Here is a 13,738-nt window from a genome sequence, read left to right as displayed (position 1 = left end):
ACTGAAAATCTTCTATTTACGGGCTATGACTTTATTGAGACTAAAACCTTAACATTATTTCATTAAAGGCTCAATGCAGCACTATATCTCCATATTCTTAAATGGGACCACTAAACAGCAACATCAACAGAAAATGTGTCAACGCAATAGGTAACAAACAACTGCAGAGACCAGCAGACATGACACAAATGAGGTTGAATGAGAAGAACATTACCTTTGGTTAACTGCCTGTGTTTATTTCTCTCTCCCAATACCATATTCCAGTTCTGACTACATGCCTCGTCCTTTACAAACAACTGAGCTTTTAAGATTTCATGGACAAATACTTTAAGTTTTCAAAGCAATATTAAATAGTAGCAACCGGTTTCACCAATATGCTCTGAAATGTATCATATGGAATCTCTAAAGAATCCTAAGTCAGTGGGCAAAAGCTTCCCTTCCACACACAACAAAGCTGAAGTCTTAAAGGGTGTCTCTATGCATACTGATAAAAAGCACAACCAGCCACAAAGTGATGCTTGCTTGCATTAAAATCTAACAGTACCTCTTACTTACCACAAATTTTGGAAAAAAAGAATTAAGAAATCACTGTTATTTTGTAATAATTGAAATACACTCTTCAGCTTGGAGAAGAGAAGGCTGAGGGGGGACCTTATTAATGCCTGTAAGTATCTAAAGGGTGGGTGCAGGGAGGATGGAGCCAGACTCTTTTCAGAAGTTCCCAGTGACAAGACGAGGGGTAACAGGCACAAGCTGGAACATAAAACGTTCCATTTAAATATGAGGAGAAACTTCTTTACAGTGAGGGTGACAGTGCACTGGATCAGGCTGCCCAGGGAAGTTGTGGAGTCCCCTTCTCTGGAGATATTCAAGACCTGCCTGGATGCAGTCCTGTGTAATGTGCTCTAGGGGATCCTGCTTTAGCAGGGGAGTTGGACTAGATGATGTCTAGAGGTCCCTTCAACTCTGACAATTCTGTGATTCCATGATGTTAGGTTTCCTCCCCTTCACTGAAGCACTTAAAAAACTCATCTGATACACACAGAAGATAAATAAATGGCTGCAAAGTTCTGAGTCTTTCACTACAGGCAAATACTGCAATCAGTTGGTTTGGTCTCCTTGAAGGTCCTCCTGACTCTGCAGTAATGCAGATGCTACATGCACTATAGTAAATAAAGTTAATAATGACCCCGAACATAAGTATGTCTAGTTGAGAAAAAAAAAATAATAATCTTACTTTTCTACTTTGTCAAAAAAAACCCCCACACACTCATTCATGGCAAATGCAAGCACCGTAATAGAGGCTTTAACAGTACTCAATATTGCAACAGGAACACAGCAGCAGTTCATTGCATTACAAAAGTTGAACCACTGAACAGCTGGAACAGTTCACATTAACTGCTTCTCATGTAAATATACAAAATAATCCATATATATGACACTATTTTCTTTAAAAAATCTCATGTTTATGTAGAAGAGTAAATTCAACTATTTTCCACAAAAGTAGAAAACGCCCAAATACTTACAGGAAGGGATTTTATATTACAATGGTTCAATCAACACAACACATCCAAGTATTTTCAGTTACAGAATAGCCATTTGTAGAAGTGTGACCATGTAACACAAAACCTAGAATTACTGTACCACACTTTTAATTACTCAGTAGTCACAGCTTACAACAAATGCTCAAATGTGAAGCTCATTACAAACCTATAATTAAAGAGCACTCAATATGATTGGTACTGTAACAGATTTCAGCATCCGTAAGTCCGCTTTATCCAAAGACTGTTGTTAGTAATTTTATTAGAGACTATGCAGTATTTTTCTAAATAGAAAATAAAAAGTTAAAACAAAAGTGAGTTGGAATTGATACTATATTAACACATTTTATAACTTGAGTCTTTGTGCTAGAGAAATTTGCTACTCTTCAAGGTAAATAATAATTTGATTCTTAGAAATATCTGTCTCAAAAATCTCATTTAACTTTGCATGTAAAAATTTGTCTTATCACTTCATATCATAAATAATAATTACATCTTCTGTAAACAATATTTATTATTTTCCAAATATAGGATTATAGCAGAATATGATTTTATTTTCTGAATACAACTATTCCAGAACATACCTGAACATACTTAATACAGAATATACTTAATACATAGAAAATTCATCAATGTTGAACTGTGTACTTCTCACAGAAAAGGAAAATAGAGTGCATGTAGCTTCCTTGGCAAAATGCATGGAGATTTACAAAGGCAGAAGCTGGATAATATTGAGAGCTTAAATATCTTAAAAATTACAGCAATTATCATAATTTGGCTTTTTTCCTTTTTAATTTTGGTACAACTTTTAATCCCCAGAGAAAATAACATAATGGTAAACACCCCTAAATACTGTCTCAATGTACTTGAGGTAGCAATACTTACTGCCAGGCATTGTTAATCAGGAGTCTGTCTTCAATTTTGCAAAAATATCGTAACTATAAAGAAAAGAAAAAATTCAGTCAAGACATCTTTAGACTATTTACATCCAAATATACATAGAAACGTGTGCAGAATGAGCCAAAGTCACATTCTTTGGCTCTAATATCAGAGAGGCTGTTACCACAGAAACCCGGATATCATTTTATCTGACCAGACTAGACGTAGGTTTTGCCACCTCTTGAAATCCAGCCGTTCTGTTCTTGCATTTGATGCCTGAGTAAGTATTTGTCTCTGTATGTACTGGGATGACCTTTCGAACTTCTATTGTTTACGATGCTAAACGGTGTACAGCCTTACAAGAAACTTCCACTTCAAATGTAAATCACAGCACTTCTCAGTTAAAATACCTGTGAAAGGTTTCTGTTCTACATAGTGAAGAATTATGCTGAAAATTCTGTGTGACACTGTCTAGGACATTTTTCTCCAAGTGTCAAAAAAATACAGGGTTTAGATCAGAGAACAAACTATACAAACAACAGCTGCTCAAAGGACTTTAGATGCAATTAGCTATTTTCATACAATTAACTCCATGAAGTTACAATCTATTTTGGGGATAAAAGTAGCCTAATCTACCACTTAACTACTATTAGAAGAATCTTCAAATTATTCGCTTTTATGCTAACCCAACATATTTAGGTTTGATTAACTGCCAAACGCAGCCTCACTGCAAATGTACCTTTTTAGAAAGGAGAAAAAAAACCTTAAGTTAAAGAGACTGAGTGTCACTGCTTTCAAAAATAAAATATTTAAACTAAAAAAAATCAGCTAACAGTTGTTTATACACAAAACCCAAAAAAACTATAATCCCAGACAGTGATAATGTAAGAATAAACATTTCATTTGGTCACAAAACATGTTTCAATGACAGCACACTAAAGCAATGTCCAGAGATGCTAAAAATAAACTTGATTCTCACTGTGTATATATTTTAATCAGAGGTTCCCATTTGCCAATAGTGATTAAAAATACTGCTTCGAATTAATTTCTTTAAAATACCCTATCCTATTAAAAGGCTGTATGTCCCTCTCCAATGACAGAGTTAGAAGCAGCATAATTTTATAAAAGGAAACGTGTGCTGTGGGTAGTGAATGTTCAATGGACACATGGAAAAGTGCAGTCTCTACAGTGTGGTTAAGAACTTTGCTGGGAGATCACACAACACAGATTCACCGACATACCAGAACACAGAAATGCAAAGAGGCTGATAGGTGCAAGGGAGTCAAGCACCACACACTCAGCATATTAACTGACCATCACTAGCAATCAGGAATTCAACGTATTTTGCTAGAACATTATCATTGTTGCTGCTAGCAAAGTCAACATACTTCAGGAGACATTAATGCAGAAAAGTTGTATAAGCTCCTAAAACAGGTGCTCAAATTGAAGACTGCTTATTTTGTTTCTAAGTTGCTCACTGGATTTCTAATTATTTTATGATCTGTAAGAGGACCAAAAATTCAATATGAAAGAGGCCTGGATTCTACACACAGAACAGACCACACAATTTCCTCTCAATCAAGTTTTCAATCATAGGCTCATTAGGAGGCCTAGGGCAAAGTGTAGTTCACAGATGCTGAAATCTGTTACAGTAGAACAGAACTAAAAATAAGCAGCTCTCCACCATGAGTCTGCTCTGCTGTTTCTCACTGAATTAAATTTTAACTAACCACAGAGGGGAAAAAAAAAAATCTAGAATTTGATGAAGTAGAACTTGGGCTACAAATAGAAAAAGCGAAATGGCAAACCATGAGATATGATTTAGTTTTCCTACACAGTCTAACATTTATTGTTTAACATATTCCATGTAATCTTGTGATATTTGATGGATTTGACAGATGGACCACTCAGTGCATAATTGGCTGGATGGCCACACCCAGATTGTTATGGTCAATGGTTCATTATCCAAGTAGAGGCAAGTGATGAGTAAGCTTCCTTACGGGTCGGTACTGGGACCAGTGCTGTTCAACATCTTTTTTGGAGACACGGATGGTGGGACTGAGTGCACTCTCAGCAAGTTTGCTGATGATACCAAGCTGTGTGGAGTAGTTGACACCCAAGAGGGAAGGGATGCCATCCAGAGGGACCTTGACAGGCTGGAGAGGTGGGTCCATGGCAACCTCATGAAGTTCAACAAGGCCAAGTGCAAGGTCCTGCACCTGTGTTAGCGTAACCCCAGGCACAAATACAGGCTGTGGGGAAAATGGATTGACAACAGCCCTGAAGAAAAGGACTTGGGGGTGTTGATTGATGAAAAGCTCGACATGAGCCGCCAGTGTGTGCTGGAGCTCAGAGGGCCAACCACATCCTGTGCTGCATCAAAAGAAGTGTGGCCAGCAGGGAGAGGGAGGGGATGCTCTGGTGAGGCTGCAACTGGAGTACAGTGTTCAGCTCTGGAGCCCTCAGCACAGGAAAGACCTGGAGACGTTGGAGAGGGTCCAGAGAAGGGCCACAAGGATCATCAGAGGGCTGGAGCACCTGTGCTACAAAGACAGGTTAAGAGAGTTGGGGCTATTTAGCCTGGAGAAGAGTAGGCTCCAGGGAGAACTTATAGCAGCCTTCCAGTACCTGAAAGGGCTACAGGAAAGCTGGGGAGGGGCTTTTCAGCAGAGTGTTTAGTGATAGGACAAACTGAAAGAGGGGAGATTTAGGTTAGACATCAGGCATTAGGTTAGTAAGGTGCTGGAACATGTTGCCCCAGGAGGTTGTGGAAGCCCCCTCCTGGAGGTGTGAAGGCCCGGCTGGATGAGGCTTTGTGCAGCCTAGTCTAATGCAAGGTGTCCCTGCTCATAGCAAGGGAGGTGGGAACCTGATCATCTTTAAGGTCCCTTCCAAACTTAATCATTCTATGATTCTGTATATCACCAGAAGCAATTTAAGGATGTTATGTAGCTATACAATGTCTCCTGAACCAAAGCAAATGACTCCTGGGCTTTAAAGAGGTAAACAGAAGTTATGTCTATTATTTTGTGGAGGACTGAACATTGTTTTGCTTTCCCAAGGCTCCAATAGTAACTCTTAACACAATTATAATCAAAGTAGGATGTTAGTGAATCTACCTTAAAAGGCAGATCAGCACTTGTATCACACAAAAGGGTCATTTTCTAAAAAAGTACTTCTGTTTAGTTTTAACTAGATTCTACACAATTTGGCTGGGATAAGGAAACCCAAGGTCAATTTATTGTTCTACTAGATTCAAATACCACTAACATAGGAATAAAAACACACTTTGTTCTACTTATTGTTTCTGATCATTTACTTCCTTGAGTTATACACTTACATGTGATTTAATTTCTTTTTTGTCATTACTTTAAATAACCTGCTATGTGAATTAAAGTATAGTTTATAAGTAGAAACTATTACTTATTATCACAAGATTCTATAAATGGTGCTGAAAGCCAAACAGAAGAGCAGACATTTTTTTCCTGTCTTCCCTAAAACAGAACTCTGAGGATCTAAAACAGAAAGAAATATATACCCTTGTGCTACAGGTAAAGAATCATAGAATCACAGAATGGCTTGGGTCAGAAGGGACCTTAAAGAGCATCTAGATGCAACCCCCCTGCACTGGCAGGGACATCTCCCACTAGACTAGGTTGCTAAGAAATAGAAGTTAGTGTACGTAACCTTTGGTATTTTCTAAGTCTACCATTATGTTATTCTATTATGTAACACTATAAATTATTTACTTGATTTTGAATATTCAAAATGAAATTGCTAGCTGGGCACCTACCGATTTCTCCAAATTAAGTCAAAGAAAAGTCTGGGCTTAAGCATCCCTGACAGGCAACCCAGGCATGAATTGAAAAATTAAAAATGCACCACACTTTCGTGTTTACATCACTTGTTTCCCTGCTTGTATTTCCTATTTGAAAAATTAATCAGTGCCTTTAGATTTGAAAGTAGGCAAATGGCCAATGCTATGCAAGATTAATAGGTCACATGCCCATTCCTAAATATAGACAGGCTGCAACTACAATTCCCAGAATCCAAAATATGCAATATAAGATGGATTTATCTAGCACAGTTCAATTCTGTGAAAGTGCCTGATCTTATTTTGAATTACCCTTCTCAGGAAGAGAAGCAAAGCCATGCATGAGCCTGGCTGTATCAATGAGGCTGCTCTGTTCTCTCACCCAGGAGAGTCCAACTAAACAGGCACATCTAAAAGAACATTTGTTTTGCCTCATCTTAGCAAATTCAGTCTTGAGCAGATGGTTTTAGCACCAGAAGAACCCTGCACATTAAATAAGCATTCCTTAGTAACTCAAAGGCAAGTTTAATCCAATATCCATCCAAAGGCAAAATGAAAAGCAATGTTCCTTTGCCTAGGTACATGTGTTGCCAGCGGTGGGTTAAAAATCCATCAGATAAATTGGTTTTGCTCTATTCCTGCTATAGAGAACACAATTTGTTTTTACTTGAAAAAAAACGATCAAACAAACAACTTTTACCTTGTTTAAAAACAACAGTATTTTTACAATAATGACTTCATTACAGAGTTAGGCTGGGCAGATAAAGTCACTGATACCAACTAGAGCTGTTTTCAACATGTGCATTTTACAATTTAGATATCATAATAAGAAGTGCAATTCCCTTTCATTATACTTTATTGCCTTCTCCTGCACAAGTTGGAATCAGAAGCTGAGAGAAATTACAGGTCATCATTAACTACAAACATTTTCATAACAGGATGCTAAACTTAAATATTTAAGTTTAAGCCAGCTGTTTAATTACAAACTATATTCTGATCCCACTTTTGTTTGTTTTTCCTGAATCAGAAATTATTCCCATTCTAGTAGTATTTTTTTTAAGACAAATATTAAAAGGGTTCTTAAAAGGCTTAAATAAAACTTCTGCATAAGCCTTTACACACATCAGGGCACTACAACCAAGATTCCAACCTTAATCACAAATGTTTCAGGGAAATTTCACCACATGTTTAAGAGCATCCACACACTGAGTCTTCCAGCAAGATGCCCTGAATGGTAAAGTTACTCAAGAAAGCATTTCAAATTATTTTGAATGCATTACAAAGGCTTCAGGATGTAGAAGATTACCTGTACCTTCCCAAAGCTTTGGCTGTTGCTTAGGTTTTAGCTTACCTACTCGATTTGCACAGCAACCATCTGATTAAGCTTTATGAAGTAAAACATCTGGGCTAATGAACTCGATTTTGACAGAGGATTTAACACTGATTCCAAGTTACACAAGTTCTCCAACAGAACACAAGAGATCTCTGAATCCACGCCGAGATCTTTTCTTTGTAGTATCTCAGTTCAAAAAGCCATGGGATACCTCCCTATATGGATTCGGCTTAATGAAAGAGAAGTTGTACCACAACTAGTTCTCAGAAATAATATTTGCCAGCCTACACTTCAGTTGAGATCTAAAGTATGGCTCCATGCTGTACAAGTAACTTTAGAAGATGAAGCTCACAGTGCAGTCCTTTTGTAAACCTGCACTGCGCTCGGTTACTGCTCAGCAGCACCTCGCTGTGTTATGGCCCATTTGAAGACAAGCAGCTCCGGGAAGTCCCAAAGCCGCAAGTCCTCCACGGCCTGGCTGCGCCCGGACGGATGCCCCAGGGATGCCCGACCTCACCAGACACGACTTGACCACCGACAACTCGGCTTCGACCTCAGGTCGCCTCCCTGGAAGGTCTCACCTCCAGAGGAGCGTTCGTGCGGGCACCAACTCCGTGGCGGCAGGACCTAAAGCCCTCTTCTGGGAGAGGGAAGGCGGGGTCCCGAACGAGCCTCCCGGGACCGTTCCGCAGCGCCCAGGGAGCAGCGGCCGCCGCCCGGCGGGCAGCCTGCGGGGCCCCGAGACACGGGGCGGAGGCGACGGCCTCGGGCTCCTTCTCCCGCCTCCCTCGTCCAGCTGCCCCCGCCGACCCGAGTGCGGGTCCCGCTGCTGCGGGTCAGCCCGAGCCCCCCCCCCCATCAGCGCCCGCCCATCTGGCGGCCTCCTCGCTCCCAAACGTGGAGAGCAGGGAGTGCTGCCGACGAGCAGGAAAAGGAGACGCCTGTGAAGGTAAAGACAAGCAAAGGGGCCGTTCCCGGGCTGCCCCAGACTCACCTCAGGCACCTCCCGGGCTCGCTGGAGCAGCCGCCATCTTGCCCTCCCCCCCCCCCCGCTATGAGCGTGCCCGGGGCGCGAGGCACGCCGGGAGCTGTAGTTCCGTGCGGGGCCCCGCGGCCTCCTGCCTGCGGCCATCGCTCCCCGCACACACAGGCGGGACAGCAGGGAGCAGGGCGGCACAAGGAGCGCCTCGGGCACGGCTGGGCGGCCCTTGGGGCGAAGTTACCCGCCGAGGCAGGGCGGGCAAGGCGAGGGGCGCGGCGGGCGGACACGACTCCCAGCGCCCTCCGCGCACCCCGGCGGCGGCGGGAGCGGGGCAGCCGTGCGGCCGCCGTGGGGGCTCGGCGGGGCTCGGGGGTGGCGTCACCGGGCCCGGGAGCCGCGGGAACCCGCCGTGGGTGTTCGGAGAGGCAGAAGCCTGGATGCGGAGGCTCTGCGTGAGGCAGGTTCCGCTGTGCTGCTGCTGGAGCCTTCCTGTTCCTGAGGCGGCAGCGCCAGCCGGGGGTGCGGGTGAGGGAAGGTGGGGCCTTCCGTGGGGGGTCGGAGGCTGCCTGAGCAGGAGAGGGAGTCTCTTTCTGAACAGTGTGAAGCCCAAGTTGTACTCTAAAGCGGTATGTTGTCCCATGGTCATAGAATAATAGTGTCGTTTGGGTTAGAAGGGACGTTTGAAGGTCACTAGTCCACCTTCCTTGCGGTAGGCAGGGACACCTTCCACTAGATCGTGTTGCTTGTAAACCCTGTCCCACCCGGACTTGAACAGGGATGGGGTATCTACCACCTCTGGGCAACCTGTTCCGGTGTTTTGCCACCTTCCTTTTATCTAGCTTAAGTCTGCGCTCTTTTATTTAAAACCACTACCCTTTGTCCCATCACAGAAGGCCATGCTGAAAGACCTTTGGCCTGGTTGTGAGTTTCTGCAGTTATTGGCCAGAACTGGACAGCAGGAAGGAGCTGTGTTTCTGCTCTGCAGGAAGGGGCCCGGCTGGATGAGCTGTGCTTGGTGGCTTGACTGACACCAGTGTTCAAATGTGCCTGTTACACACCGTGCTGCATGACCCAGAAGGAAATCATGTGAAACAGCTACTGATCCAAGGCTGCATAATCTCATAATCTCATTTCTTCTTGAAATAACTGCACCAGCTTCAAAACCTGGTGTCTTTGATGCCTGATTTTCTAGACAGGCACGGGGAAATCCGGAAAGTTCATTTTGTGGTGTAGGTAACTCCTTCAGAAGGAGGACATGCCAGTCTATCTGTTAAGGCAGATGAATGAATCAAAGGTATTTTCTACATTTCATCGCATCATGGAATGGTTTCAGTTCAAAGAGACCTTAAAGATCACCTGTTTTCAATGCTCCTGCATGGGCAGGGACACCTCAAACTAGACCAGGTTGCTCAAAGCCCCATCCAACCTGGCCTTGAACACTTTCAGGGATGGTGACTCAGCCACCTCCTTGGGCAGCATGTTCCAATATCTGAAAAAGTTCTTCCTAATGTCTAGTCTAAACCTCCCCTGACACAGCTTGAGACCATTGCCTCTTACTTGTGAGAAGAGACCAGCACCTCCTACCTCTTTACAATGTCCTTTCAGGTACTTGTAGAGGGCAATGAGGTCTCCCCTCAGCCTCCTTTTCTTCAGACTAAACAGCCCCAGTTCCCTCAGCCACTCCTCATATGACTTGCTCTCAAGGCCCTTCACTAGCTTCAATGCCCTTCTTCAGACAGGCTCCAGCACCTCAATATCCTTCCTGTCTTGAGGTGCCCAAAACTGGACACAGTATCCAAGGTGTGGCCTCACCAATGCTGAGTACAGAGGGATGATCACCTCCCTGGTCCTGCTTGCCACACTATTTCTAAGACAGGTCAGGGTGCCATAGGCCTGTAGCGTTGCAAGGGGTTGTTGTGGCCCAAGTGCAGGACCTGGAACTTGGCCTTGTTGAACTTCATACAACTGACCTCGGCCCATCTATCTAGTCTGTCCAAGTGTCTCTGCAGAGCCTCTCTACCCTCAGGCAGATCAATACTCCCTCCCAACTTGGTGTTGTCTGCCAACTTACTGAGGGTGCATTCTATCTCCTCATCAAGATCATTGATAAAGATGTTATAAAGAAGTGGTCCCAACACTGAGCCCTGAGGAACCTCACTTGTGACCAGTCACCAGCTGGATGTAACTCCACTCCCCACCATTCTCTGGGCCCGGCCATCCAGCCGGTGTTTTTCCCAGCAGAGCAGATGCTCGTCCAAGCCATGAGCAGCCAGTTTTGTCATCACAAACCTATGGGTGACAGTGTCAAAGGCCTTACAGAACTCTAGGTAGGCAACATCCACAGCCTTTGCCTCATCCACCAGGCAGGTCATCTTGTCATAGAAAGAGATCAGGTCCATCAAACAGGATCTTCCTTTCATAAACAGCAGGTTGTTCTGTATATGGTGTATAATGGCACTCAAGATGATCTGCTCCATGACCTTCCCTGGCATGGAGGTCAGACTGACAGGTCTGTAGTTCCGTGGATCCTCCTGGCTCTTCTTGTGGATGGGTACCACATTTACTTCCCTCCAGTCCACTGGAACCTCCTCAGCTAGCCAGGACTGCTGGTAAATGAAGGAAAGAGGCAAAGACTGAGGCAAAGAAGGCATCTAGCACCTCAGCCTTTCCTCATCCTTTGTCACTGTGTTTCCTCCTGCATCCAATAAAGGATGGAGATTCTCCCTAATCCTCCTTTTGTTATTAATGTATTTATAGAAAGAATTTTTATTGTCTTTGACAGCAGTAGCCAAGTTGAATTCAAGTTGGGCTTTGGCCCTCCTAATTTTCTCCCTGCATTGCCTTCTTACATCTCTGTATTCCTCAGAGAGGCTTGTTCTCTCTTCCAGAGGCCACAAACTCTCGCTTTCTTCCTGAGCTCCAGCCAAATCTTTCTATTCATCCAGGCTGGTGGTCTTCCCCGATGGCTGGTCTTTCAACACATGGGCAGAGCAGCTCCTGGGCCTTCAAGACTTCTTGAAGTGTGTCCAGCCTTCCTGGACTCCTTTACCCTTCATGACATTCTCCCAAGGGCCTTTGTCAATCAGTCTCTTGACCAGATCAAAGTTGGCCCTCTAGAAGTCCAAGGCAGCAGTTTTACTGACCCCCTCCTTACTTCTCCAAGAATTGGAAACTCTGTAAATTCATGGTCACTATGCCCTAGACTTCCTCCAGCTGTTACTTCCCCCACAAGTCCTCTGTTCATGAGCACCAAGTCCAGAAGGGCTCCCTCCCTGGTTGGCTCCCTCATCAGCTGTGTTAGGGGGTTATCTTCCATGCACTCCAGGAACCTCCAGGACTGTTCTCTCTTTTCTGTGTTGTATTTTCAGCAGACATAGGAAGTTGAAGTCCCCCATTAGAATAAGGGGTAGCGATTGTGAAACCTCTCCCAGCTGCTTATAGAATATTTCATCCACCTCCTCATCCTGGTTGGGTGGTCTATAACAAACTCTAACCACTATATCACCCTCGTTGGCCTTCCCCTTGATTCCTATCCATAGGAACTCAACCCTATCATCATCTTAATTGGCTTTTAGGCATTCATATGTCTCTCTAATATAGAAGGCCAGCCCACCGCCTCTTCTTCCTCACCTGCCCCTTCTGAAGAGTTGGTAGCCATTGGGTGCAGCACTCCAGTTGTGTGAGTCATTCCACCAGGTTTCCATGATGGCAACTATGTCATAGTTTTCTAGCTGCACAGTGGCCTCCAGCTCCTCTTGTTTATTGCTCACGCTGTGTGCATTGGTGTAGAAGCACTTCAGCTGGGCTTACGATCCTGCCACCACTTTGGAGAGAGAAGTCCTAATTGCTGTCTGACCATTCTCAGCCACTTTCGTGATTACTAATCCATTAGTGAGCCCTGTGGTTTTGTTGCCACATGTGTCATCATGTCCCACCTCAACTGAGACAGCAGACTGAAGGCCTCCCTTAGGCTCATTTCTAGTGAGCCTGGTTTTACCCCTTCTCCCTTTGAGCCTAGTTTAAAGCCCTTTCAATTAGCTCTGCCACTTGAAACAACTATCATTTTATTTTCTGATACATTTTGCATCTGCCTTCTACTAGAAACAGCATTTCTGATACATGTTTATTGAAAATTATCCCTAAAAAATGCAAAACTAGGGAGGCAAGATGTCTCAATTCCTCGCAGCTTTCAGCTGTATCCAAAATATGTTAATTTGGGAAAACTGGCAAGACTCTCACATGTGAGTGTGACTGGGGGAGTTAAAAGAGCAAACTAAAGTCCTTCTTATCTCTTTGTCTGTTTTCTGAAGTACAGCTTATGATTTTGAACTCTTGGGGCCAAACATAATGAAAGTAATAAAAAAGTTCACAGGCTGCCTTCCATAGATACGTGTATTGAGTCACTGCCTGTGAAGCATAACCTGTTGGGATTAGAGTGCAGTTTATTGTTTCAGCCAACAGTTGCCAGCGCTGACATACTCTGTATTGCAACATTTGTCCTTTAATAAAGCTGGTGATGATAATCCCCCTAGCTCTTTTCTGAAACCTTGTGAAACGTTTTAATATACTTTTCAGCAGCCAAAAAGAAAAGTGAGTTATCATGGTCTTGACTCAACTTATGTCAGATGTAGCTTTAGTTCAAAGATCATTCTTCCAACCATGGGCTATAGGCAGCCTGCTCTCTGTTGAAGTGTTTCATTCAAACTATTTGTCCTATTTTTCTATCAGCTGTTCAGAGGGGTGTGCAGGCTCCAGTGTATTTGTCATGCCATATGGTTTGGGGAAAATGCTGGCTTAATAGTGCAGCTACTAGTTCTTACCAATTGTTTGAAGGAGACAATCAGCAAGCCAGGTTGGTGTTCATTCAGCCACTGCTCACAGATTTAAATATAACACTGAGAGTAACATCCCAATTTTTCTATTTTTCTCTCAGTTTAAAAAATACTAAATCAGTTTTAAAACAAAGTTTCAGTTGTCTGACATTACAGGTCCTGCATCTGTAAAGAATACCTTTTATTCCTTGAGGGTTTTTAATATGTTTTCCCCCATGATTATTGTGTTACAAGCATCTGTGAATATGGAGTAGATCTACAAAGTTCAAATCCTAGAATAAATACAGGGTTGGGATTGAGGTTTGTTTGCTGTATTTTAAAGCAGGCCTCTTTTATGACATTATTACATAAAACATG

At 43.3% G+C, this 13,738-nt stretch overlaps 1 protein-coding gene across 3 annotated transcripts in view; it reads right to left on the bottom strand.

Annotated features, from left to right (window-relative positions):
• The window catches only part of EFR3A (EFR3 homolog A), an 83,126-nt gene extending 74,508 nt beyond the window's left edge, over positions 1–8,618 (bottom strand). For all 3 annotated transcript variants that reach the window (XM_051609676.1, XM_051609677.1, XM_051609678.1), the window contains exons 1-2: positions 8,562–8,618; positions 2,427–2,479 (exon numbers count right to left, since the gene is read on the bottom strand). Coding sequence is in view for 2 of the 3 variants with exons in the window: in XM_051609677.1 (XP_051465637.1) it covers positions 2,427–2,436 (10 nt within the window). In the remaining variant the exon portion in view is untranslated. The remainder of the gene's footprint in view (positions 1–2,426; positions 2,480–8,561) is intronic.
• Between the last annotated feature and the right edge of the window lie 5,120 nt (positions 8,619–13,738).

Source organism: Apus apus, chromosome 2 (genome assembly GCF_020740795.1).
Source record: "Apus apus isolate bApuApu2 chromosome 2, bApuApu2.pri.cur, whole genome shotgun sequence".
In the NCBI taxonomy this organism is placed as follows: domain Eukaryota; kingdom Metazoa; phylum Chordata; class Aves; order Apodiformes; family Apodidae; genus Apus; species Apus apus.
Note: the sequence above shows the minus strand (reverse complement) of the source record. Positions and strands in the feature narration are given on the sequence as shown.